The sequence below is a fragment of the Elgaria multicarinata genome, chromosome 7 (genome assembly GCF_023053635.1).
Source record: "Elgaria multicarinata webbii isolate HBS135686 ecotype San Diego chromosome 7, rElgMul1.1.pri, whole genome shotgun sequence".
NCBI lineage: Eukaryota > Metazoa > Chordata > Lepidosauria > Squamata > Anguidae > Elgaria > Elgaria multicarinata.
The window spans coordinates 21159775-21185612 of NC_086177.1; the positions used below are offsets into that span (position 1 = coordinate 21159775).

General features: G+C 42.7%; 1 protein-coding gene across 1 annotated transcript in view; it reads right to left on the reverse strand.

The window, feature by feature from the left end:
• Positions 1-18353: 18353 nt before the first annotated feature.
• CDH10 (cadherin 10) overlaps positions 18354-25838 on the reverse strand; it is a 152599-nt gene continuing 145114 nt past the window's right edge. Inside the window, exons 10-12 of the mRNA XM_063130256.1 lie at positions 24618-24726; positions 22940-23191; positions 18354-19418 (exon numbers count right to left, since the gene is read on the reverse strand). Of these exons, the coding sequence (XP_062986326.1) occupies positions 18925-19418; positions 22940-23191; positions 24618-24726 (855 nt within the window). The 3' untranslated portion in view covers positions 18354-18924. The remainder of the gene's footprint in view (positions 19419-22939; positions 23192-24617; positions 24727-25838) is intronic.

Below are 25838 nucleotides of genomic sequence, written 5' to 3' on the forward strand. Positions count from 1 at the left end.
ACAATTCAGTGGATTAGCGCCTGCACATTTTCCCTTGCATCACCATAAAAGGGTTTGTCACTTACTGGGGTTTGGGTGGGGAGAAGAGGCAGAGCAGCAGGGCTCCATGGCTGCCAGCTCTAGGGCAGAATAGTAGTAGTAGTAGTAGTAATGGCCTGTGGGTGGCTGTCTGTCCTGGGCCTGCACCAGGAGCCAATCATAAAGCTGGCTCATTCCTTGGAAAGCGGGGCTCAGAACAGACAGAAGGGAGAATTTTCTCCATCTGGGCAGCTTACTGAGCAGAAATGGAGGCCCAGGAAGCAGGCCAGAGGGTACAGAAACATCAGTGTTGAAGCCAAGTTCCCCACTCATCTACTCCTAGAATAGGCTGGTAACTGGGAAGGAATTTTACCTGGACGCACGATTGGACCAGCAGCACAGATGTGGTTTTTTTTTTGCCTTCGCTATAGCTAGCTTATTGTTAAGTCCACACAAGGGCATTCATGATCTGAATTTGGCATATTGTGAATGCATGTTCCTTCATTACTATTTTTAAGTCACAACTATGGGGGCACATTTGGGGCTGGAGCCATATTAAGGGAAGCAAGATTTGGGTCCTTGCTCCGCATGAGGGGGATCCACTTCAGGGTTCTTGGGGGTGCAGCTTAAAGACCCAGCCCAACTCGGGCTGGCAAGCAGGCTGCACCCAGGGGTCCAAGAAGGTTTATGTGATATGAATAGTTTATGTTGTGATGCTCCCAAGAGTCCTGCCTCTCCCCCACCACATGCCTGGCAAGCAGGCTGGGGTGGGGTCATTCAGCAGGCAGGTGGGCTCTTTGCCATCCAAGCTCTAATCAATCAAAGTTGTGGCCATTTCCAAACCACATGAGGGCCATAGCTAGACCTAAAGTTTATCCCTGGATCGTCCAGGGGTCAGACCTGTTCATCTAGGTGACACACAGGGGATCCAGTGCTCAGGCAGGGGCGAACCCTGGATGATCCCAGGATAAACCTTAGGTCTAGCTGTGGCCGAGGTCTGAATATCTGTTATTGCCCTGCCTTCTCATCAGCTCCATGCAGCCTACACAAATGCAAAAGGGCTGGGCTTATTTTTTTTTCCTTTAAAAAGGCTGAAATTCAGGCAATATTCTTGAAGGAAGCGAGGCCGTCATATCCCAACCCCCTGTGGCTATGGCTGTGAAATGCATATTGTTAAACAAGAGGCTAAAGGCATTGCAGAATGTAATATCTTTCTCAGTAATCTAACCATTCATGTGGAGCAAATTAACATTCTCTTTTTGGGGTGTCAAACTTCAATCATAAAGTTGATATTAACTCTGCAGGTGAAATCCCAATTTAGCATCCTTGGAACTAGAATGTCGGATGGCTGTTCAGATAATTCAGCATATGATCAAACCTTTCCTGTGGGAATGGGGGGAGGAATGAAAGGCCAAGAGATGGAAGGCAGGAAGATTAGAAGTAACTGGGGGGGGGGGGGAGTGGTTCCTATGCTTCCACATTTAACACCCTATTATTTCTCCAAATTGGTTACTTTTCTTGTACCCACTGAATCACTTCCTGTATTCAAAAGCCATTGTACAGTCATTGTGATTAGTTACAGAGCTGTAAGAGTTAATTAATTTTCTATGACATTAACAGCACTTGGGCAAAAAAAAAACACCAATGCTCTATACTTAATATGCAACCACCCTCTCCAAAAAAGTAGATATTCCCACCTCCTCTTTCCTCTGAAAAAAGGGATGAGATCTCTAGAAGGGTTTATTAACAGGAGAAGATATATCTGCAGAAGAATGTCTCTTCGGGGTATTACATCTGGGAGCTTTACCAGACTTGTTTACAGCTATGGAAAGGCAGAAATTACAAGAAACCTGATAAGCTAGTTTAAAGCTGAATAAGCTAGTATAAGTGGTGTGTGTGTGTGTGTGTGTGTGTGTGTTTCGTAGGGATGTGAAAGCCAGCAAGACTTGAGGTTGCTGAAGTTCTCTGAATTCTACCTTGAAGCTGTATCAGTTTGCAAGCTTTTTGTGTGTTTTTCCTTTGCACGTGAAAATTTCCGCATGAAAATCTGTGCACATGCTGTTGAATGCTTTTAAAAAAATTATATTTGGAGTCTGCAAATCATATTGCAAGCTCAAAAAATGGTTTCAACTGTAGATTGTGTCTGAGTCTGTGTTCAGTCCAGAAGGTGTGAAAAGGTTAAATCCTGATGAAAAAATGAACTGAAATGAATTTCTCATACATCCATAGTGCGTGCGTGCGGGGGGCGGGGGGGATTTATTTGGGTCAAAACAAGAAGCTTATAGTAAAGTCAATGTTTCTTCAGAGACAGACCTCAACAGGGTGTATTATCAACCTCATTTTCACAAGGGTAACCATATTTTTTAAATTATTATTTAGAATATTTATATATCGCTCCCCATTGAAAAATTTTAAAGGAAGATTACAAGATAAAATGAAAATAAAAACAGAATAAAATAATTAAAACAAATTTTAAAAGAAGCAAATACAGAGATTCAAGGCTGCATATTAAGGAAAGGCTTAATATGGAAAGAAGGACCGGGCTGCCGTATCTTTAACGGTTGCATAGAAAAGGGAATTTCAGCAGGTGTCATTTTTATGCATGTAGCACCAAATGAAATTCCTTCTTCATCAAAACAGTTAAAGCTGCAGAAGCCCTGTCCTCTTTTCTATTTGATCAAGAGGGCAGGCCTCTTGCAGCTTTAATGGTTGTGAAGAAGAGGGAATTTCACCAGGTGCTGCATGCATACAAATGACACCTGCTGAAATTCCCTTTTCTATGCAACTGTTAGAGATACAGGAACCCTGTCCTCCTTTCCACATGGTCCTTCTACTTTCACCAGTAACATTTCAAATGGTGAATTGCCTAGGATAAGTAGATCAAGTCGGAAGTCCCCAAACCGGCTCTGTACCTCTCTGTACTTCTCGTTTCAAAAGTTAATGATGCGGTACTGGGGGTGGGGGGAGCATGCAATAGTGCCAGGAGTGTCACTTTAAAGAGGGTAGAGAGGCTGTTGTCTTTCCCCATCATGAATCAGAGGCCAGATCTACACCAAGCAGGATATAACACTTTGAAAACGTTTTGAAACCTGTATATGGAGTGTGTCCTGGGCCTAAACAGTTGTCACTACTGTTATAAACCATTATAAAGCAGTAGTGTAGATCCTGCTACAGTAGCTGTGAAACATCTAAAACTTCAGTTCTGTACACTGAGGGCCAAGCCAGAATCTAAGTCTTTCTTCCCTTCTTACTCTAAAGTAAGTGCAGGGCCCCCAATCTTGATCCGGACCCCAGCATGGGATACAGGGGCTTTAACCTTTTATTCCATTGTGCCCCCAATCCGGATCTCACCCATACCTGTAATTTTCATTGTCAAGTGTGATCCTTTCAGATTGTGGGGGAGGAGGATTAAACCCTTCATGTCCCCTCTCATTAGGGCCCTGATCCTGACAGGAAGGAAGGAAGGAAGGAATTGAAAGAAGGAAGGAAGGAAAGAAAGAAAGAAAGAAAGAAAGAAAGAAAGAAAGAAAGAAAGAAAGAAAGAAAGAAAGACTCACTATCTGTCTTCAAAGTAACATGTAGTTTGGGAGTGTGTGTCTATTGCTATAAATAGCAAGTTGTTCATGTCAAAGACAGAAAGCGCGCCCCCCTTTCTCTGTGTGTGTAATATCCTGTTTGATAGAATTTCTATAGTAACTAAGGTGTATAAAATAGAAAGCTTAACCATATTTAAATGTACTCTTGCATATTGAAACCTTGTTTTGAATCTTACACATTTCTCTACCTGGAAACCATCCGTATTGAGGAGGCATTGTATGAAATGCTCTTTACTAATTGCCTGTGTGGAGGGGAAAGGTCTTCCTACTGTATGCCGTAACCACTAAGAGGCGAATAAAATGAAAACAAAGCAACAACAAAACCCTGCTGGTTCAAATCACAGTTCTATCCTGCTTCCTACGGCGGCTAACTAGCTGCTTCCACGAAGCCCACGAAAGGATATAGACGCAGTGCCCCCCCCTCCTCTGTGGTTGTTCCACAACAACCAGTATTCAAAGGCACAGCACGGGGCTTCTGAATATGGAGGTTCAGTATAGTCGTCCGTTTATAGGTTTTCTCTAATCCTCTCTTAAAACCACCTATGTGTGTATGGGATGGGGGCGGTGGGAGCTCACCTTAGACAAAGGATGGAATCTGTCAGGAATGCTTTATGTATAGCAGTGCTGCAACATCAGAAACACAGGACTTCATAGAACAAACCACAAATTGTCAAGAATGTACATTTACTGTTAGGGATGCAGTGAGCTCCGGTTGGGTCTGTGAGGGCAGCAGACCCCGTCATGTCCAGCCCTCATGGACCCTATTAACTGTCAAGACTGCACAATGGTATTTCAACTCTCATGTGAGGAAACTAAACATAATCAGATTCAAGCTATCCTGATAGACCTTTACAGACTAAATGTTAAAGAAAGATGTCTATCGCTAAAATAAACTGTGGATCAATAATTTTAATAAGGGATGAAAAAATTAACTATGCTGGGAATCTTGCAGAGAGGCTTTGGAGAGGGGGGAAACTGGAGAGAATTCCCCAGGCTCTCATTATTTCACATCTCTAGTCATTTTATAAAAGTGTTCTTTTGACATAGTCTTTAGAAATCGTTTTGTGGGGAATAAAAGGCTGGGTAACAATATATAAATACTTTTTTCTTAAATTTGAAAAGAAAATATTTCATCATCCAAAGCCTACACTGCTGGGAGCTAGGATAACCCCCTTCTTTCCCTTACAAGCAGGATAACCCCTTTATTGATTTATTTATTGCATTTATATCTCGCCTTTTTTCCTCCAAGGAACCCAAGGCGGCAAACATAATCCTCCTCCTCTCCATTTTATCCTCACAACAACAACCCTGTGAGGTAGGTTGGCCTGAGAGTCTGTGACTGGCCCAAAGTTACCCAGTGGGTTTCCATGGCAGAGTGGGGACTAGAACCCGGATCTCCCGACTCCCAGTCCAACACTTTAGCCACTACACCACACCCCTTTCGTTCCTTCTGTAGAGAAGTTCTAAAGTTACAGGAATACACTGTAAGGCAGTTTCCTGCTTTGGCCTTCTTGAAGTATTTCTAACTAGTGAAGCTGCCATTCCTTCCTTTGCTGTGAAGCCAGTGGTTAGATCCAGATTTCTTTGGGAGGAGAGAGATGAATGCATTTCAGACAAAATAGGAACTAGCTGCAATTTTTCATTCAAAGTCTAGATACAGTTTGCATTTATTTTTTTGCATTCACTGCCCCCACCCCTGGCTCTAGGATTGAGAGTGAGGCTGGAATCATAAGATTTATAAATGGAGAATGAAAAAAAGGATTGCGCTGATGGCATCTGCAGCCCAACTATATATGCAGAAGTTACTGGAACATTAGATTTCGAAAGATTTCCAGGCTTCTTACCAAACCTAGCACTATACTTTCTCTGACACCTTCAATCAGAGTTAAAAGTATGGGGGAAAGCTGCAGGATTAGACCATAAAAGGGTTTAGATAAGCTTCAAATTTAATCAGCCACACTTTGGAGTGCTTATCAAAACTGCACCTCTGAAGTGTTTGAGGTTCACCCATCACTAACATGGGAGAAATACGATAGAAGAATCCATCTGTCAGTAATGCAATATGACCTTCCATTGTCACCTTAATGCTTAATGTAGTTTTCCCCCTGCTTTCAGTTCATACCATAAATGCACTGCACCCACACAAATAAGAGACAGTGGAGATTATTCTCTGGTGGATGGAATTCATACTGTGGGTGGGGGCGGGGGTGAATATTTTGAAGTCCCGTTGCATTTTGGACTGGTGCTCATTTATTTTATAATGTTCAAACGCTAGCTGCAAGCTACACTTTCTAGTGCTAGAGCGGAGGGACAGGGCTGAATCCTTCTGATTTTAATTTCTGGGTTGGGTTGATATTTACTTCATTAATTTGCTTTCAGCATTTAAGCATTAAGCATATCCCACTGTGGCTAGGGAGATACACAAGTGGTAGACAACATTTATGTACTCAACAAATTTAAATGAAGAAAAGCTGCCAGAAACAGCTAGTGTAAAGAAGTATTATTTATTTATTTATTTATTTATTTATTTATTTATTTATTGCATTTCTATACCACCCAATAGCTGAAGTTCTCTGGGCGGTTTACAAAATTAAGACTTTAAGGCTATCAAAGACTTGGTGCAAAATACCTGGGGCCTGTTCAAACGTGCAGGGATGGTTGGTGGGTAGGGGAATTATGGAGAGGGGAGGGGTCACAGAACCACAACAAGTGGGCCTGCTACTTGTTCCCCTAGTTTAACCTGGTTTCCTCTACCTCCCTCCGCCCCCCGCCGTAGTTTAACATTACCACTGTATAACTGTGCATCCCTCCATCTTCCATGGGCGGCTTCTCCGACAAGGAAAATGAAAAAATAGCTGCCAACAATAGAGAAAGACCATGGTGGCAAGAGCAGCACCAGAAGTGATGGTTGCTCCTGCTGGCAGACTCTATGGCCACTGCCAGTTTTCCTTAAAAAAAATTCCACTGAAATGACAAGAAAAACCCACAGAGTTCCCACCAGATGACAAGGAAACCACTGTGGCAGCCCACTGTACTGCAGAGGTTGGGTAGCAGGTGTGATTACTCTCCCACCACACATCACACTAACCCACTGTGGATCACATTTTTGAGCAATCCACAGTGGGTTAGCATGCCATCCAAACAGGCCTTCCACCCTTCTAAGCATCACCACATGTCCACCCCACTCTCTTTCCATCTGTCCTCACTTCTGCTGTCCTAGGTTTGACGTGAAGGTTATCCCCAGCCCAGCTGTTCGGTCTCTTTCAGTCTGAAGGCCAAATTCTGCTTTGGGGAAGCTCAGAGAGGCCACATTCCAGCAGTGGGCAGGCTTGAAGTCAAAAGGGGTGAGATCAAGAGCAAAAGGGGTGGGACCAAAACTACCTGTATATTTTAGCTTAATGCTGTTACTGCTAGGAATGGAGCCTTAGGAGAGGCATTTCAACCATTTAGAATGTGAATAAGACCATGCAAAAGCTGGGGGGGAAACCCAAATGACCAGTGGTCAGGGATCCTAGGAGGGCCGGAGTTGACCCTGAGACCCAAGCCCTATCATTCTGCAATTCCATTTCTCATCTGCTCTTTACCTCAAGTCCACCTCTCCTCCATTTACTGCTTCCTCTATTCCTTCTATCAGCCATCCCCTGTCCTTTATCTTTCCTAATACTTGAGCTTCTCTTTCCATTAAGCCGCCCATCTGCCCACATAGTTTTCCTCCCCACGACTGGGGCCCTATGTGTCCCCTTGTGTGGAATTACAGGGGAGCCCAGTGATTCCTGAAAGTCCTTGGTGGAGTTTAGATTTTTCTTTTTTCTGGGAAGTCAGGGATGAAACCCAGCAGTATCTCTTGGGTTCATAAAGCAGCTCAGCGAAAAAGTGATGGTGGAGAGATTAAAAACGAAACATAATAAAAACAGATGGGGGAATGCAGACTTTTGCAACTGACTCAAAAGCAAGCAACAACAGACAAACAAACAAACTGAAAACACACAAACTCCTGTCTTGATTTTTTAGTTAGATCAGTTGGCAACCCTACATGAATTCATAGCAGCTCAGTTATATAGTACACAATATATTTTCCATGCCATCCCAATCCCAAAGAGTTTTGATTCCATTTTTGTTAGGGCATCTGCTGTGGTTGTAAAGCGAAGAATGAAATGTCAAACTAAAGCACAGAGGCCAGGAATTCGAAAGCAGGGCACACACAAGAAGCGATACATTCAAGATGCAGCCTTGGAAACCTACTGAGCAACTGTGATGTCTGAGAAGTCTGGCAACCAGAGAAATGAGTGCTGAACTCTCTCACACACAGAGGTCAGCTACTGGCTGAGCTACTGTGATGTCATAGAATACTCTGACAATTAAGGAGTTAAAGTGTCAACACAAGCACTGCATGGAAAAAAGAGGTTGTATGATGGTTTAGTTCTTTATATGCAAGTGGTGTGTATGTGAATATGTGAAAGGAATGTGTGAATGGTATGTTTGTGTGTGAAATCACCATCGGCACAGAAACTTTCTGTTCTAAAGCTTCTATATTCGGTGGTGTGCCAACGAATCATGTAGCCAGGGACTGTGTTTGTAGTAGGGATGTGCTCCGCTTCTAATCGGACCGGAGAAGCAGTAGCAGAGCGGGGGGCTTCGCCTGCCCTTAAGGCGGAGGCGAAGAGGATTGGGGGGCCGGCGGAGCGTGGCGAAGAGGATCAAGGTGAAGGCGGATCCTTCGCCTCGATCCGGAGCTCCGCCGGAAAGGTAAGTGGGGTTTACCGGGCCCTGCCGCTGTCGCTATCTCCCATGCGGCGACGGCAGCAGGGCCCGGTAACGCCCCCCGCCCTCCTCTCCCTTACCTGCCTCTGTCCGCGGTCCGTCAGCGTCTCCAATTGAGCCCGTGGTTCCAGCAGGAAGTCTGGGCCGTACTTGTGGCCCAGACTTCCTGGTGGAACCGCGGGCTCAATTGAAGATGGCGATAGACTACGGATGGAGGCAGGTAAGGCCCCCTCCCCCTTGGTCCCTTACCGGGCTCTGCCGCCGTCGCCGCATGGGCGGCGATGGCGGCAGGGCCCGGTAACCCCCCCTATGGGGGGGACCGGAGCTCCGATCCGGATCCGGAGCTCCGAGCGGAGCGGAGTGGGCACAGGCGGAGTGGGGGCGGGGCGGGGCGGGCCGATCCGAAAATGGCGGATCTTAAAGTGAAGCGGAGTGGGGGGTCCGTGCACACCCCTAGTTTGTAGTATTGCACTGGCAACTTTCAAAGGTAAGTCCAAATGTATTCTGATATAACATTCTTCTGCTAATAATAACATTTGAAAACCCATTTAACAAGTTAGGTACCCTTCAACAATCAATCTCCAGTGAAAATAAACACCTCTAGCCAAAAGCACTAATTTGTGGGTTCTTGATTACTGGAGAAAGACACTATGGGCATGTGTAGATCTAGGGACCAGAGGGGGAGGATCTTGTCATATGCTGATCATGAGATCCTCCCCCTCAGTCTACACAAGGCGTGCGACATCCCGGGAGGAAGAGGACGTCGTGCCCGCCATTTTGGATGTGTGTTTTTAAGATGAGTGCTCAAGCACTCCAGTGAAAAGTGTGTCGTTGTTGTTTTAAGAAAACTTTCCGCTCCCCGCACCCATGCCTGGTTCTTCGCGTTTACTTACAAGGAGACGGGATGAAACTGGGATGGGTGCCCACATGTCCCACAGCTTCAGGACATTCCTGAGACCATGGGAAAAGTTGGGATAAAAGTGGTGCCTGTTATCCGGGGAAAGGGAGGGATCATCCCTCCCTGCCCCTGGGATCCCCTGTGCATCATGTGGATGCACAGGGATGATCCCGGGGCAATCTCCGGGATATCGCCCCATCTAGCCATGCCCTATGTCTTAGGTGAAGAACACCACAGACCAATACGGTACTTTCCTTCTTATGTGGACTATCGTCTTAAGTACCTAAATCTACTATTCCATCGATCTGTAATAGGGATCCAGTACACACAAACAGCTCCATGTGAAGAAGCTACACTCAGCCAGTGTCAGTCTTACCATATTGTCCACATTAAAGTGCTTGTAACTGAATACTCTTCATGATTTAGAATGAGTTGGAAGTAGCATGCAAAGCTGCAGCTCACTGCTGACCATGTGCCATGGGATAGAACTTATTTGTATAAGACTGACATGAGATGAAAGGCATAGTTCTTCTTAGCTGAAGGACTGAAGAGATTTCTGAGCAGCTTCCTCCAAGTGTTCTAACTTTGATATCCCTGTGTATTTTCTGCCATCCTAATTAATGAAGTGAATCCTGTGAGACTTAAAGGGATTCTGTTACGGAGACCAAATTGCCTTTTAAATAAAGTTATTTAAAAACACAAACAAAAAAATACGTTTCATGTTGAAATTGTATTTGGATGAGAAATTCTAACAGCTTGGTCTTCCTACTATCTGTGTGCTATGCAATGGAAAGGTGGGAGGTGCCACTGTGCAAGTTAATCTGTCCCTCAAAGAACTTGAAGTCATAGCTGGGAAAACCTCATTAATGTTCCATGATATGACAGGAGAGTAGTCTTAATGCTAGTCAGACAAGGGCAATTGGCCCAATCAACATCCACAGATGTTCTTTCACTTGTACCAGCAAATGATTAAAGAATAGTGGGGAGCAAAGGACAGGACAGAAGAAGCAGATAAGGAAGAAGCTGTAATCCAGAGATGGGGAACTTGTGGCCATCCAGATGTTGTTGGACTGCAACTCCCATTATCCTTCATCGTGGGCTATGCTGACTAGGGCTGCTAGGAGTTGCAGTAGTCGAGCCACATCTGGAGGGTCATAAGTTACCAACCCCTACAATAATGGGAGGAGACCAGTGGGTCTGAAATATGTGTGAGTGAAAGTAAGCAACCTGATCACAGACTCGTCATGTGTCAATATTGTGTGGAGTATTTTTGTTGTTATGGGCTGCATAGTGGAATGCCATGTGATACTCTTGAATTAGATATTCCCCAACAGAAGCAAAAATGGAGGAAGGATGGTTAACTTCCCTTTCCCTTCCAACATACCTGACATAGGGAGATGCAAACACTATCCTTGTTTTCTCTCTTGGCAGTTCTGTGAAACGTCCAAAGTATGTCTTTGGAAATGGGTAGAGATGGGCAAATTGGTCACTTTCTCTTTCACCTGTATCTGATTTTTTTTAAAATCTCAAGAACTTTCTCTCCTGAATATGGAGAACTTTGCAAATGTCAGTCAATTCTTATCAAAACAGAAACTGAAACAACTTTTTTTACCCATCCCTAGCCTCCAAGAGGGCAAAAGTCTCAATGTGATGAAATTATCAGCACAATAATTGGTCACATCAACTGCCCTAAGGTGCAAGGCCCAAAAGAGACTTCAGGAAAGGAAATCTGCTCTTTCAAGATTTTCTTGTCACATAATTAAGGATCAGAAAACAAGCTCCTTTTGCTGCGACTGTCATCTTCAAAGGTTACTATGACATTTCTAAAACATCCTGTTGCACATATGAATGAACCATGTTTGTTCCTTTGTCGTTGCTATATCTACAACACCAGATCCTTTGGAATGGAACTTGACATTTTACATGGCAAAACAGATTTCTTTTTTTGTTAATTAAATTTGGGGAATTAATACTCAAGTTGGAATGTTTAATAAAGTATAAAGCAAACATGACAGAATGCTTGCAGTCAACGCATCAAGGATCCCACTTCAGCATTTGAATAGCTAATCCTCAACAGTGCTGAGGAAAGCACTATTATTGAGGCAAAGTGGCCAGGGTAGGATAACACGGAGAAAGACAGAAAATATTTAACTAACGAATGCTTCTCAGCTGTGTTGTCTTGTATAATTGTGTTTTGTTGTGATTTTCCTGATTATGTGATGCTTCTCTTGCTTTTGAATACTGTAAGCTGCCTTCTAAGCAGAAACCCTAAAAAGCAGGGTATTAATTATTTAATTGATTGATTAATCAACCCTTTAATTAATTAATTAAGTGAGGCTAGAGATAAGGCAGATCAAGGGGGCAGAAGGCTTTAAACCCTCCCACCCCAGCTGTGTTCCCAATACAGCTTCCCCCTGCCATAGGGATCCCCATCTGGCTTGGGTCCCCCCCCTAGTATAGGGGTGTGTGTAAAAAGCTTTAACTCCTCCCATCCCCATTGTGGTCCAAATCTGGTTTGACTCCCCGCCCCACCACCACCAACTACTGACCCTTTTGGTTTAATGAAGCTCTATTTTTGCAATCAACCAGAACCACCCCACACTGGGGTCCTATTCCACATTGGGGTCCCTGCATTTACACTAGAGTAAAACCAAACAAAAGACATAGCTGCTTGCTATATCTTTAAAAGCAACGTCTACTTTGGCCTGTAGTTTAATTGCACAAGACATTCCCTCTTCTCTAGGCAAGGGCCTACAGCAGTAATTCATTGTTCAGAATGCTGGTGCTTCTACTCTAAGGCTGAATTCAGATGACATGCTAATCAATGGTTGTTTGTCATTCTGTTCCTATTGCCCCCACACCCAGTTGATTTGCATGTCATCAAAACTCAGCCTAAGTCTGCTTCTAGTTGATTTCAACAAATATCACAAGATCCGGACAGTAGCTATAGAAATATAGAACAATAGTTATCTATAAATATCCTCAAGCATGATCTAGGATTTATTTAGCATCACCTTTGTTTTCATTGCATTGGAAATCCACCCTGGTTTAGCTCCACTGTGACTCTTCGGGCCCGGATAAAGTGTGCCCACATCTGCTCTTCCCACTCCTTGCCTCCACAGAAGCAGACTTAAAGTTTCCACCTAATGTGAAATTTCTAGTGGATTTGAGGGGGGTCTTGCTCAGGCAGAACACCCAAGGAATTTCAGTCCCCAATTGGTTGAGATTGGCCATGTGATTTATATAGGAAGGAGAAAGGAAGTAACTAGAGAAAATATTGGGCTGAAGCAGCAGCAGACAAAGGAAACAAGGCAGTAAACAGGATTTTTTTTAAGGTGAGTATTTTCAAAATTCAAGTTTGTTTTTCATGGCAGGGGGCGGATATTACAAAAGATTCTGGGCTTTGATAGAAACAAGAGATTTGATGCAGTCCTGTCAATAAGACTAATAAAAATTCTCAAGCAGGTTCTGCTCATCTTTTGATTGCCAAAGAATTCCATTGGGAGGTTTCTGAAACGTCTGTAGAATTTGCAGCGAAGCTGAAAAGTTTTAATAAAATTCATGAAACTTTCCTGGAGAGTTTCACACACGTCTAAATGCATTGAGAATTTATTGGAATCCTCAGGCTGGGACTGGATGCAGGTTGAAAACTTTCCCATACCTATTCACCCTTGCCTGTGAAATGCTAGCATGTCATAGAGAAGGCTTCTAGGTTCGACGTCTTCCTTGAAGCTTGCTTTTCACATGCAGGGAGTCTGATATTTCCAAATGCTTTGCTGTAGAAATTGGCAAATCTGTCAGTTTCAGTTTCTCTCTGCTTCTTACCTTTCTAATCTTAAATTTGATTTGTTCCATTTCCACATCAGCTTGGTAATTTCTTCAAATACAGTTTGAATGAAAAGTTCTAACTGTATTTGAATGAATGTGTGCATTTTTTTTAGCACTCTTCCTTATGCACATATTTTTAGTGTGCAATTTTGCCTAATATAATGCATTTTGAATGTTAATTTCTACAATAGCACGTTCCCATAGCATACCCGATTTTTGTATGCATTTTTAATTGGGAGTGCCATTACGAAATTCAGAGACATTAACAGTTTGAATTTTGATTCATGTATAGGCTCAAAAGTGCAAACACCTTTCCTCCTGCCTCCATCCCTATCTTAGCATTGTCGGCACAGAGGATCAAGCACCATGGCGGTTTCTCATCTGTTCCTTCTCCTCAGCCCCTTGGTTTGCTCAGTATGCCCTTCCATCCCTTCTGCCAACATAAATATTGTTCTTGCATAGCATCCAATTCTTTGATTACCATGAGGACTGCACCAGCAAAACTCATATTGGAGGAACAGGTACATATCAATACGACCAAGCATGATCCTAATACTTTTGCGCTAGCCCATAGGTGGAAGGTAGGTAGCAACACAATTTGAGGACGGAGGGGGAATTGGGTGCTAGAAGCAAAATGGACATAAGATGGTAACAAGATCCATGCTGGATCAGACCACAGGTCCATATAGCCCAGTATTCTTTTCACACAGTAGCCAACCACTGCCTATGGAAAACCCAGAAGTAGGACTTGAGTGCAACAGCACCCATGTCCTACAAGAGATGTGTGAGTCAGCAAAACTCTTGCTTGCTGAAATTCTCTGAATTCCATCTCGAATCGCGTCCGTATCGGATTGTGAACTTCGTTTTTATTATTTTCACATGGAAATCCCCATGCATATTTTCCCCAAATGTACGCATCAGTGATATGCATCTTGAAATATACACACTTCTTCTCCCATTGATTTAAGCATATTTGTGCGAATTTTTGATGCCCATTTTTTTCATGCACATTTTTCAAATGTGCACATGTTGTCGAATGCATTTTGGGGGGTCCAACAAACACATTGCAAGCTTGAAAATAGACAGACTTCAACTACAGATTGCTTCTGTGGTTGTGTTTGGTCCAAAGGAACATGGTAGATCCTGATCAGAAACAAATTGAACGCATTTTCTCAAATAACGCTAGTTCTACAGCAGCTGGTATATGGCGGCATACTGCCTCTGATACTAGAGGTAGAATATAGCCTACATGACTAGTAGCTTATCCTCAAATCTCCTCTTAAAGCCTTTCAAATTGGTAGCCATCACTATATCTTGTGGTGGATAATTTCATAGTTTTAACTACACACTGTGTGAAGAAAGACTTCCTTTCGTTTGTCCCGAATCTCCCGGCAATCAGCTTTTTGAGACGGCCCCCACTTCTAGTATTATGAAAGAAGGAGAACAATTTCTGGTCATTTGCTCTCTATCCCAATATCCATTTGTGGAAATAGCTAGTTCTGCACTAAAGTCAATTGATCTTAACAAGCAATATTCCTTTAGGCAGTGCTTTTTCCATACGTTTTGCATTAGATAAAATAGGAACACATAATTGTTGCAAAATTATTTATGTTAGAAATGTGAACATGCACAAAGATGGAGACGTTTCAGAATGGATCAAACCTCCAGCTTAGAATCATGACTGTCTGAAGGTGGTTTTGAGGCACTGAAGCAGAGTGTGGTTTCCTCAGCCACAACAGGTTTAAGCAATTACTGAAGAAATAATATATGCGCTTGGAAAGAGGTTCAGTGTTACATTCCACAGTAAGTGTAACTACAATATTGGTTTAAAGTGACTATTGTTTAATTTTGTCTCTTCAGAAAGTTATTCCATAATAGAGGCTGGCCTTAGAAAAAGGCATAAAGAATCCCCCCCCCCTCAAAAAGTAAATGGCAAAGCTGTATTACATGACTGTTGACATAATCCTTGGCAAAGTCCTGTACTTTGAAATGTTTAAAAAGCGCGCACACACACGCACACACACAGAGTTTGTAAAACGTTCTTAGATTAAATTACTTAATGTAATTGCCAAAGTCGGTAGAAGATCATTTGGCAGCAGTTCATAGCTCATTTATTTTAGACAGGGTAGGCCAAATAGAGGGCCACGCCAATATCAGGCCAAAAACATGATTTTGGTTGGGCTTCACACAATGTTTCTTTTAACTCATTCTTCAAGGGCAGAAGTGGTTGCTGAGTCACTTCAAGGGCAGAAGTGACTCGAGACCACTTCATTCTTCAAGGGCAGAAGTGACTCGAGACCACTTCATTCTTCAAGGGCAGAAGTGACTCGAGACCACTTCATTCTTCAAGGACAGAAGTGGTTGCTGAGTCACTTCAAGGGCAGAAGTGACTCGAGACCACTTCATTCTTCAAGGGCAGAAGTGACTCGAGACCACTTCATTCTTCAAGGGCAGAAGTGGTTGCTGAGTCACTTCAAGGGCAGAAGTGACTCGAGACCACTTCATTCTTCAAGGGCAGAAGTGACTCGAGACCACTTCATTCTTCAAGGGCAGAAGTGACTCGAGACCACTTCATTCTTCAAGGGCAGAAGTGACTCAAGACCACTTCATTCTTCAAGGGCAGAAGTGGTTGCTGAGTCACTTCAAGGGCAGAAGTGGCTCAGCATTCTTCAAGGGCAGAAGTGACTTGAGACCACTTCTGCCCTCACAACGTCCAACCTCTACTCCAAACACGGATAAAAAGCCACTTAAGGGGGAAGATACAAAGTATGCAGCACGTGATTCGAAGAGGAAGACAAGGCACTTGTAGTAGAAGGTCTGCTGGTGGACATGCTGGCGGTGATCACATGTTTGAGCCAAAAGAAAGAAAGAAAAGAGAAAGCTTTGTGGTCTTAATCCTTGAATCCTGTACAATTAATCCTATTGCACTGGGAACTATATGAGCCACGTTAGGCCATACAACAGCACTATGGTTCATAACAAATTTTTTAAAAAGCATATTAGGAAGAAGGCTAGACTTGTGCAAGGCGTTTTCATGTGTTCCCCTGTATGAAGTTCAGGAACAGTTTTTACCACCTCCCTTGCGCTTCAAGCTCAGAACAGTGAAAATCAAGCACATTGATGTGTTGTGAGCTGGCCATTTTTTTCATGATGAGGAAACTCTGGGCTTTGCTCATCCTTCCTAAACAAGAGCAAATCAATGGCATTCCTCTGGAGGAAGTGTGCTTTGGCTGCAGGAGCTCGAGTGAACACAGGGAGCTTGTCCAGTCTGGAAGGATTGCCCGGTTCAGGTTTTGGTTTTAAATTGAAACTCAAAGCTCAAAATACTTTGTACACATTGAGCCACTCCAGTGAAATGAAAAGGGCAGAATGAGAGCTCAATGTGCAGATGTGGGGGTTATGAGTAGGAGGATTTCTGTTGCAAGGCAGGCCCCTTACACAATGACAAAGTTAGTATTATAAGCCAAGCCAAGCCAAGCTACATAAAGCCCATGGAGTACTAAAAGGCTGCTCAACAAATCTGCTGCTTCTGCTTGCTAGAACTACCAGGGTTGTGATGGTTCTTGACCATCTAGGAGACCACAATACATGGATGTTGAGTTTTGCTTGATGGGTTACACACTGCTCAGGTCTGGTGTAAGAGTTTCCAAAATAGACCAGAGCAATTTTAAATCATGGGGAAGGTGTGGGAAGATGAGGCCAGATTTTCTGACAAGGAGATGGAATATATTTCCCTTCCAAAGCTTGCATACATTGTTTAAAATTCAGGTTCGGTCTTTTTAAAAAAAGCATTCATTTTCTAAACTTTTCTTAATTCAAAACCACCAAAGATCTAACAACCCACAACATTCCTACATTCAGAAATGTAATATTTTCATTCGTCTCATTAAAATCTAGGGTTGGTCAAGAAGACCATTTTTTTCAGTAGTGCTTCTGTTATTAAACATGTTCTCAATCAATTTGCACTAATTCTGCCCATCAGTTGTTTAGGAAAAGGAGCAAGGGGCTGGATTTACCCCCCCCCCACCTGCCACCCCCCAAAACACAACCCCACCCCCGCTCAACCAAAAGCTGAGTGGCACAATTGCTGCTTTTTAAGAAGGACTCCAAACGTGGACTCCCAGTTCCTGTGTGCGTACACAATTGGATCATGTCCTATTTATTAAACGATGTGATAGTCGTCGTCGTCCAATGCCTCCAGATCATATTTCCATTTCAGCCATCTAAGAATTTTGGGGGGATTACTTTGCAAAGTATAACCCTTCCCAGGAGATATGGTTGAGAATCAGACCAATGATTAACTTACCAATGAAATCCCATACCTGGGAGTAAGTCTCATTGAATTCAGTGTAATTTACTACACAAATAGTACTGCACAGTTAGTTTAGTATCTGATCATTAGCTCTAAATGCATTGCATGGGGGGAAACCCCACTTTTGCAGAGTTATGGTGGAATTCACACACGTTCATTCTCAGGAATCATGATTGGGCTTTATGTATCAAGTTGCAAATGAGTCAATCCCATACTAGTCTACTCAGAAATAAATCCCATACAGTTCTTACTTAAAGGTAAAAGGGTAAAAGATTGCAGCCTATCCAATATTAGTCCTATTTAAAATAGACCCACTAAAATGAATGGGAGTTGTGTTAGATGAATATTGGATACAACTGTAAAACTACAATCCTACTCACACTTACTTGGGAGTTATGTCCCATTGAACTACATGAAAGTTATTTCAAAGGATATGTGCGTAGCACTACACTCTTAAACTCTCCGTGCATACCTCTTCCTTATAGAACAGGCAGGAAACAATATCGTTATAAAACTGGTTTATTTCTTAAAAATAAATACAAAAATATAAATATAAAACATTGGCAGATAGAATCTGATGAAATGAAGTTGCACAAAGTTTTTTTGTTTTTGTTTTAGTTTTTAAACCAGCTGCATATCACATTAACACCACGTGTACATTTTCAGGGATTTCTTTTCTTTTTTTAATGTACATAATAGGGACATACTATTTTCTTTCTTTCTTTTCCCCTCTTGGGCCGCGAACCAAAAAGATGTGCACAAACATTCTGTGTACGTATTTGAATTCTTTTTCAGTTCCTTTTTCGGAAAATGCCCAAGTAGCACACCCCACATCCCTGAAACTAGAGTTGCTGTTGAAATTTCACTTGCTCCAAAATTCAATGACTATATTGGGAAATCTGATGAGTTTTGAGCATCTGGCTGTTTTTTGTCACAAAAAAGGGCCTCTTTTTTATAGGCATGTAGGTTCTGGTGAGAGTGCTGTCTCTATTCAAGAGTTGAATATGCTATATGGGAGTCCTCTGTGGGCAATTTCTGAAAAAGGAACACATTTCTAAGGATGATGTGGGTGTGCATGTTGAACATGCATGCATGGCCATTTATGGATCGCGGTCTGGGTCTTTTTAAAAGCTGCACTTGCAAGTGTAGAACATGTATTTAACAGAAGCAACTTGTTATCTAGGACTGCTTGAGAAGTTATAAGCCTGGTCAAACAGAGTGCATCCTTTTATTTCATAAAATGGATGACACTGAATTTCAATAGCTTTGGCTTTCGGAAAGGGGTTAAATAAAATGCTGTATATATCCCATGTGACGTTCTACAAGAAAGAATAAAGGACATTAATGAGCAAATTCAAAAATGAAACAAAGAAGGAGAAGAAGGGGGAAAAAAACCTCATTGTGCTGAGTGGCAGGAGAACGTTCCTGAACATCAAATATTGTCACGTGGAGAAGGTGTCTGTAAAGTTACTTCCTCTCAAATGAACAAAAACGGTATATCCTACTGTAGGTTAGGAAGTGTCTTTATCACTTTCGCCTCCGCCATACATCTCAGCAAGCTTATTAAACCGAGGGCCCCATTCCTTGAGGTAATCATAGTTTTGGTCTCCCTCGGTAGTGCCAGACTCTAAAGAACTCAAGGATTCAGCTATAGAATCATTTCCTTCATATGCGTAGGTTGCCAGGGAGTCGTACGGTGGGGCAGAAGGGTCATTATCATGCTCCTTTAACCTTTGGTTAATGAAATCTCGGACATCTGTATTATCTGGAGCACAAGGAGTCCTCCGTGGTATAAATAATGTTTCAGGTATAATATCTCGGCGGAGCTTTTTATCTTCAATAGCTGCGGGATTCCTCAGCGTGCCAATATCAAAAGCCTGCGTATCTTCTTCTCCACCACCTTCATCATTGTAACTCACAATGTTGTCTCTGATGTCCTCTTTAGACAAGATCAGAGGCTCTTTCTTTCGCTGTCTCTTTAGAGCAGCAAACAACACCACTATAACTTGGAAAAAAGAAAGAACAGAATTAACTAAGAATCACAATTTACAAACTTGTGTATTGCATACATATATTAGGTGCAACCACCTTGATGGCTTTTTAGCAAATCAGAAAGTATATGAATGCTAATAATAACTAAATGAAGAATTTATTTTACCAACTTGGGACATGATTTCAGCTGGGTCCTATTTCACAGTGGCCTTTGATGCACATGGCTTCTATATTTGGCCCTATATATGACTACTATCACCATGTATTTGTAAACATTGCTATAAATCTACAAAGACACTTTCTGCATTAAAGGAGCAAATCAGTAATTCTGCCCTTCATCTGCAGACTGAATCAAATAAGAACATATGGAATTCCTGGCTGAATCAGACCAAGGCATCTCTGTAGTTTGGAATTTTGTTTTCTACACTAACTCCTCTAGAACATGGGTGAAGATCCTTTTTCCTGAATTAGTTCTGGGCAACCAGATCAGGCGGCTACAAGCCAGCAGTGAGCAGGCACATGCCCCAACATGGGTGGGCCCAACCCACTACTGCCATGAACCCCAATGTGGTTGCCCAGACCACATAAACAATCACAAACATATGCAGTGCAATCACACAATCTATTTGTGCCAATGGAGGCTTTTTAAAAGACCCCATTTACACAAATAGGCAGCAGGGGGGCGATTTTTCAAGTGTGTGTGTGTGTGGGGGGGGTGACTCAGCATTGGAAATGGAAAGTTTTAACCTTCCCTATAGAGGATTAACCCACCCACTCCAAAAATGCCCATTATGTTGTTATAAGGCTTTTTAAACGCCTCACTGCAGCGTAAGGGAGGAGGGAAAATCCCTTTCCATTCAACTGATAAGATCCTGGTTTTGACCTATAAAGCATTACATGGCTCAAGACTGCTATATCTGATGGAATGCATCTCCTGGCATGAACCTATCTGTATACCATGCTCAGCATCTAAGGCCCTCCTCCAGGAGCCTCCTCTGAAGGAGGCTCAGAAGGCATCAACAACGGAAAGGGCCTTCTCAGTGATGGCCCCCCAATTATGGAATGATCTCCCTGACAAGGCCTACCTTGTTATATTTTTGGTATTCTCTGGTCTCGGGCATTTGGCAGCATATTATGAGGTTTTAATCAGATCCTGGATTTTTCTTGCTATTGATTGTTTAAAATTGTTCATGATATATGCATCTTCTGTGTGTAGTATCTGTTTATATGTTTGTATGTAAATGCTTTTTTATAATCTATTTTTAAGTTTTTAGTCTTTGTAAACTGCCCAGAGAGCTTCGGCTATTAGGTGGTATAGAAATGGAATGAATGAATGATGAGAGATAAGGCAGCAAGGAAGTTTGCAGACCAGATGAGGATCTCTCATGGACCATATCTAGCCCGCAGGCCAGAGGCTCCCTAACCCTGGTCTAGAAGGTCACAAGGATGGCAGAAAGGTGTAAGATAATGGCCATCTTCTGCCACTTGTCTCCAGCACTTGATATTGTATCTGAACATGGGAGTTCTGATTAACTAACTATACAGCTGTTGATCAATGTAATCCCCCTCGATTCTGTTCAATCTTTTTTTAAAGTCATCAAAGTCAGTGGCCATAACCACCCTTTCTTGTCATTGTGAATTCTGTGTGTTAATAATGCATTATGTGAAAGTACTTTCTTTTGAGCATCATCAGATGAGCATTTTATTACATGCTTGTTACTCCTCACTTATAGATGTTCGTGGGTCCTTCTGATGATGCCATTCCCCTCCCATGCATCTCCCGCTCCTTCTTGCCTTTTTTCCATCACAAAATAGAACCCTTTAAATCCATTTTTTTTAAAATGAAATGTGCCGCCATTTCCTACTGTGCGCAGGAAAAGCGACATTATAAAAATGGCCACTGAATGCACCATCTGGACATTGTTTACTTCCACTTTATTTATTTATTTATTACTGCATTTTTATCCCACCTTTTTTCCTCCAAGGAACCCAAGGCAGTGCACATAATCCTCCTCCTCTCCATTTTTATCCTCACAACAACAATGCTGTGAGGTAGGCTGTGTTGAGAGTCTGTGACTGGCCCAAAGTCACCCAGTGGGTTTTCATGGCTGAGTGGGGACTAGAACCCGGATCTCCCGACTCCCAGTCCAACACTTTAGCCACTACACTACACTGGCTCTCTTCCTTGTGGGAAGAAAGAGGAAGCATTGGGGACAGAAGCAGGGGGAAATCGATGGTAAGGAAACACGATTTCCCCTCATCTGATGATGCTCTTTGTCTGCCTTAAAGCTATTGAAAGTACATTCTAAGCAAATGTTGAAAACAACTCACTCCAACACTCTTTTTTGTTCAAAGTATATAGAGTACAAATGTAACACTTCACTAATGCTTCCTTTGTTTGTTTGTTTTGCTTCTGAAAGTGCATATTAATATCCTTGACTTCTATTCCTTGACCTTTGTGCCCCCATACAGTTGCCTTTAGATTGACTTGCCGCAGTGGAAATTATTTTCCATTGGAGGAATGAAGTGACAGCAAAACTAATTCGAAACCTGCAGCAGCAATACATTTAATTGACCCCATTATTCCTACTAAGTGGGTACTATTTCCAATTATTTACTCATTTCTGTTGCAATATTTCTGTATATTGCATCATAAAGCTATATATGCTGAACAATTATTCGTAATGTAGGCTGAAAAATGCTCCCAGATTTTTATTTGGGGTGGTGGGTTGAGACTTTTTTAAAAAAAGTATATTAAAGAGAAAAGGGGAAGAAGCAGAGGGAGGGGGGAAACCACTCACTTTTTTTTACCTCACAAGAAATATACCTCAGCAAGTTAGGCCTGATTCACACATTTAATTATATGGCTTTGCAAGACCATAATTTTCTCCAGTATGTCATCTTTTCAGTTTTTTCTTGTAGGGTGCTATTTCACACAAACAGTTCCCCTTGTAAAAATGAGGTGGTAAAGTCACCATGCGAGGACATTAATGCCTCAGAAAAAAGTGTGCAAATTGCTCCTGGGATTTAGAGGGAGGCAGTAAAAGTGTGGGGTAGGGGTATGCATGTGCTGGTCTTTTTCAGGAGAAGAGTGGGATGAAAGTCTCTGATTATGGGGCGGGGTGGGTAAGACTGGATGAAGGCTAGTAAGGGGGGCGCCTATTAGCCAGGGTGAAGAATCGAAAGAAACATGCACAGTTTCCATTATGATAAAAACAGCCTGTCATTCTTGAGGTGTTTTTCAGTAGGTTTTAGTGTACCGACTTGCATCCTGAATTGTACTGAAGCGGCTCCGTTGCCAGCATCTGTGCGGGTTTGTCACCAGCACAATATTGTACTATAATCCAATTTCAATAACATGAAAGGTTTTGACTTGATTATTACCTGAATGGTATTGTAATCCAGGGTGTAACAAGTTCATAAGGTGCTATGTTTGTAAAGGGGAGGGGATTGTGCAAGAATCAACCTGGCAGGCCCTAACATCTTCCAACGGTGTAATTTCATGTAGGAAGTGATGGCTGCCCCGTAACTTACCCAGCAGAATAATGATGCAGAGCAGAATGGCAATGAGCGCTCCTGTGCTGAGGCCTGCTGGAAGGAGCAAAGCTTCAGCGTTACAGGACTGCATGTTCCCCCGGCTGTCACAGGCACACACCCGGATCGTCAGTGTGCCAGTGCTACTTTGGATGGGGTAGTCATTATCTGATATCACCACTGGCAGGAGATAAGTACTTATTTCATGCCGACTAAAGCCATTCCTTCTCGTCAGAATTCGAGCAGTGTTATCTAGACCAATTAATCACAAACAATGCATACATTACAACCAAGTCACAGACTTACACATTCATAATGAATATGTCACGGGACTTAAACATTTCCCCTAAAGAAGCAGTTTGCTAAATTGTGTCTCTAGCCTAATGTCCAACTGCCACTTCTGTCTGGCATCCCTCCACCTCCAACTGTGATTTAAATCAGGGGTGGGCAGAAGGTAGATATCCAGATGTCTTGGATGTCAACTTCCGGAAGCCCCTGCCAGTATGATCAATGGTCAGGAATGCTGGGAATTGTTGTCCAAAACATCTGGAGATCTACGAACTACCTTCTGCTTACCCCTGCTTTAAATGAAGAAGAAAATCCATTGATGGAAGTCAAGGTTGCTCTTAATAATGCAAGTCAGCAGGCCTACTATGCATGGCTGCCAAATTCTCCCTCCAATTGCTTTGAGTGAAGGGAAAGTAAAGGGGAAATTTGGCAGGCTTGCATAGTAGGCATGCTGTTTGTTTCCACAATGAACAATTACATTTTCTGGCTGGTTGCAAATTGAGTGGTATGTGATATGACTCTGCAGCCACAGCACCATAAGGTACAGGGAGTGGCGGGGGGGGGGGGAATAGTTTACTGAAACCACCACAGTGTACACTGGTAACTGGACCTGTTACCAGGCCAAAGATGATGAAGATCCATGAATGGATCTTCTATCTCTTTAACATTTGTTAAATAGTGACCCCAGGATGGTTGCTGGTGTGGATGACTGGGGTGCCTGGGGTGGCATATTATCCATGGCTATTATCTATGCCAGGGGTGGCATAAAGAACTTGTTGTACTCCAGATGTTGTAGGACTGAAACTTGCATCATCCCTCACCATTGTTTATGCTAGATAGGGCTGATGAGTTTTGCAGTCTAACAATGTCTGGAGGGCCACAAATTTCCCAACCTTGATCTATGCTGACTAAATGGAGCCTCCTTGTACAGAAGCAATATGCTTCTGATGATCAGTTGCCAAGGGGAAACAACTGAAGAGGTCTTCTGCCTTGATGGCCAACTTGTGGGTTTTCCAGAGGCATCTAGCTTGACACTGTTGGAAATGGAATACTTCAGTGGATGGACCAGTCCAGCAGGGTAGGTTTTTTCTTCTTAGGATTCCCACCACCTTGTTACTACAAAGGTTATTGCTGAATGAGAAATAAATGGGTACCAGGAGTTCCTCAATGACACCTCAAAATGTCAGAAGGCCTGGTTGACCAAGAGCACTGTCCAGTGATCTGATATGCCAGAAGAGGACCAGAGTGCCAACACTTATTTATTTTTAAGATTTTTATTCTGGCTTTCTGATTCTAGTCACCCAGCTACTTAACACAATAAAAATAAACACTGCAGAATCGTACATACAGAAATAAGCATCTCACATCCTGAGCTGTCTGTGCATTATACCTTCAATGTCCTGGACCGTGAAGTTTGGATTAACAGCAGCTAAACTGAAGAAAAACTTTTGTCCTCCAAGGGGATCATCTTTATCAACTGCACTTATGGTTTGTATTAGCTGCAGGGAAGGACGAAGAGAAACAAGCTGACATTTGGGACATGGTTGTCTGATTGCTCTGAGAAATGCGGGTAATCTCAAGAGACATAATGGCACATATTATTATCACCATAGAATAACAAAGTTGGACAGACACTACATCATTTACAGGGACAGGATCTACACTACTGCTTTATAACAGTTTATCACAGTATTGACAACTGTTCGGGTCCTGGAAACATTGCATATACTGTTTTCAATCTGCTTTCAAAGTGTTATATCCTGCTTGGAGTAGATCTGGCCTTGATTTATATTTATTTTATTTATTTGTTGTATTTCATCAAGCTGGTATGGGCAACTGAAGGCCTAGGAGCGAAAATGGAACTCTAAAAGCTTTCTATTTGGTCCCTATCTCTAGAGGCAACCCATTTCCCATATGCACACGATTCGGTATCAGCTGAGACTCAGGCAAAGGACTCCTTAATATCTCCCCTGCAGCCACTCAGTCAGAACAAAAGGGAGGTTTGGGAAGCTCTCAACACACGTGTATTTTGTCTCTCAGCTCCTCACTGCCCTGCACAAGATAAAACATGGAGAAATCGTAGGCAGCAGCTGAAGTGTCTAAAGTGCTCAGACTGCCCAAGCCATTGTTGTTCATACTGGCCTCCTTCAAACATAATGCTACACCAGCCTGCTCCAATCTGATGTCATCCAAACCTAGCCAGCATGGCCAATGGTAACGAAAGTTGTAGTCTAAAGCACCTGAAGGGCATCAGGTTGTGAAAGTCTGCACTAAGCTATGTACGGCATTACATGGAGGAGCATCAAGCTCCTGAGCTCCCCTTCCCCATCCTGTGCTGTGGCTGCAAGGAAGGGATCAGAAGCTTTTGCTCTTGATTCAGACAACAAGCCAGTTTACTGTTGTGTCTAACTGCAGCCAATGCGTAATCCCAGTTAGTTTAACACTGCGCCTACTCTAGATTAAAAATGGGGTGGGGAGATATAGCTGATAGATATGGATTTGAAGTAATATCTGGTTTGGCTCCAAGGCACTAAATGTGGTGTGGGAAGTGATGCAAAGCCTCAGCTCTGTCTCACCCCCAAATTAGTCCCTTGCACACCATACTACATAG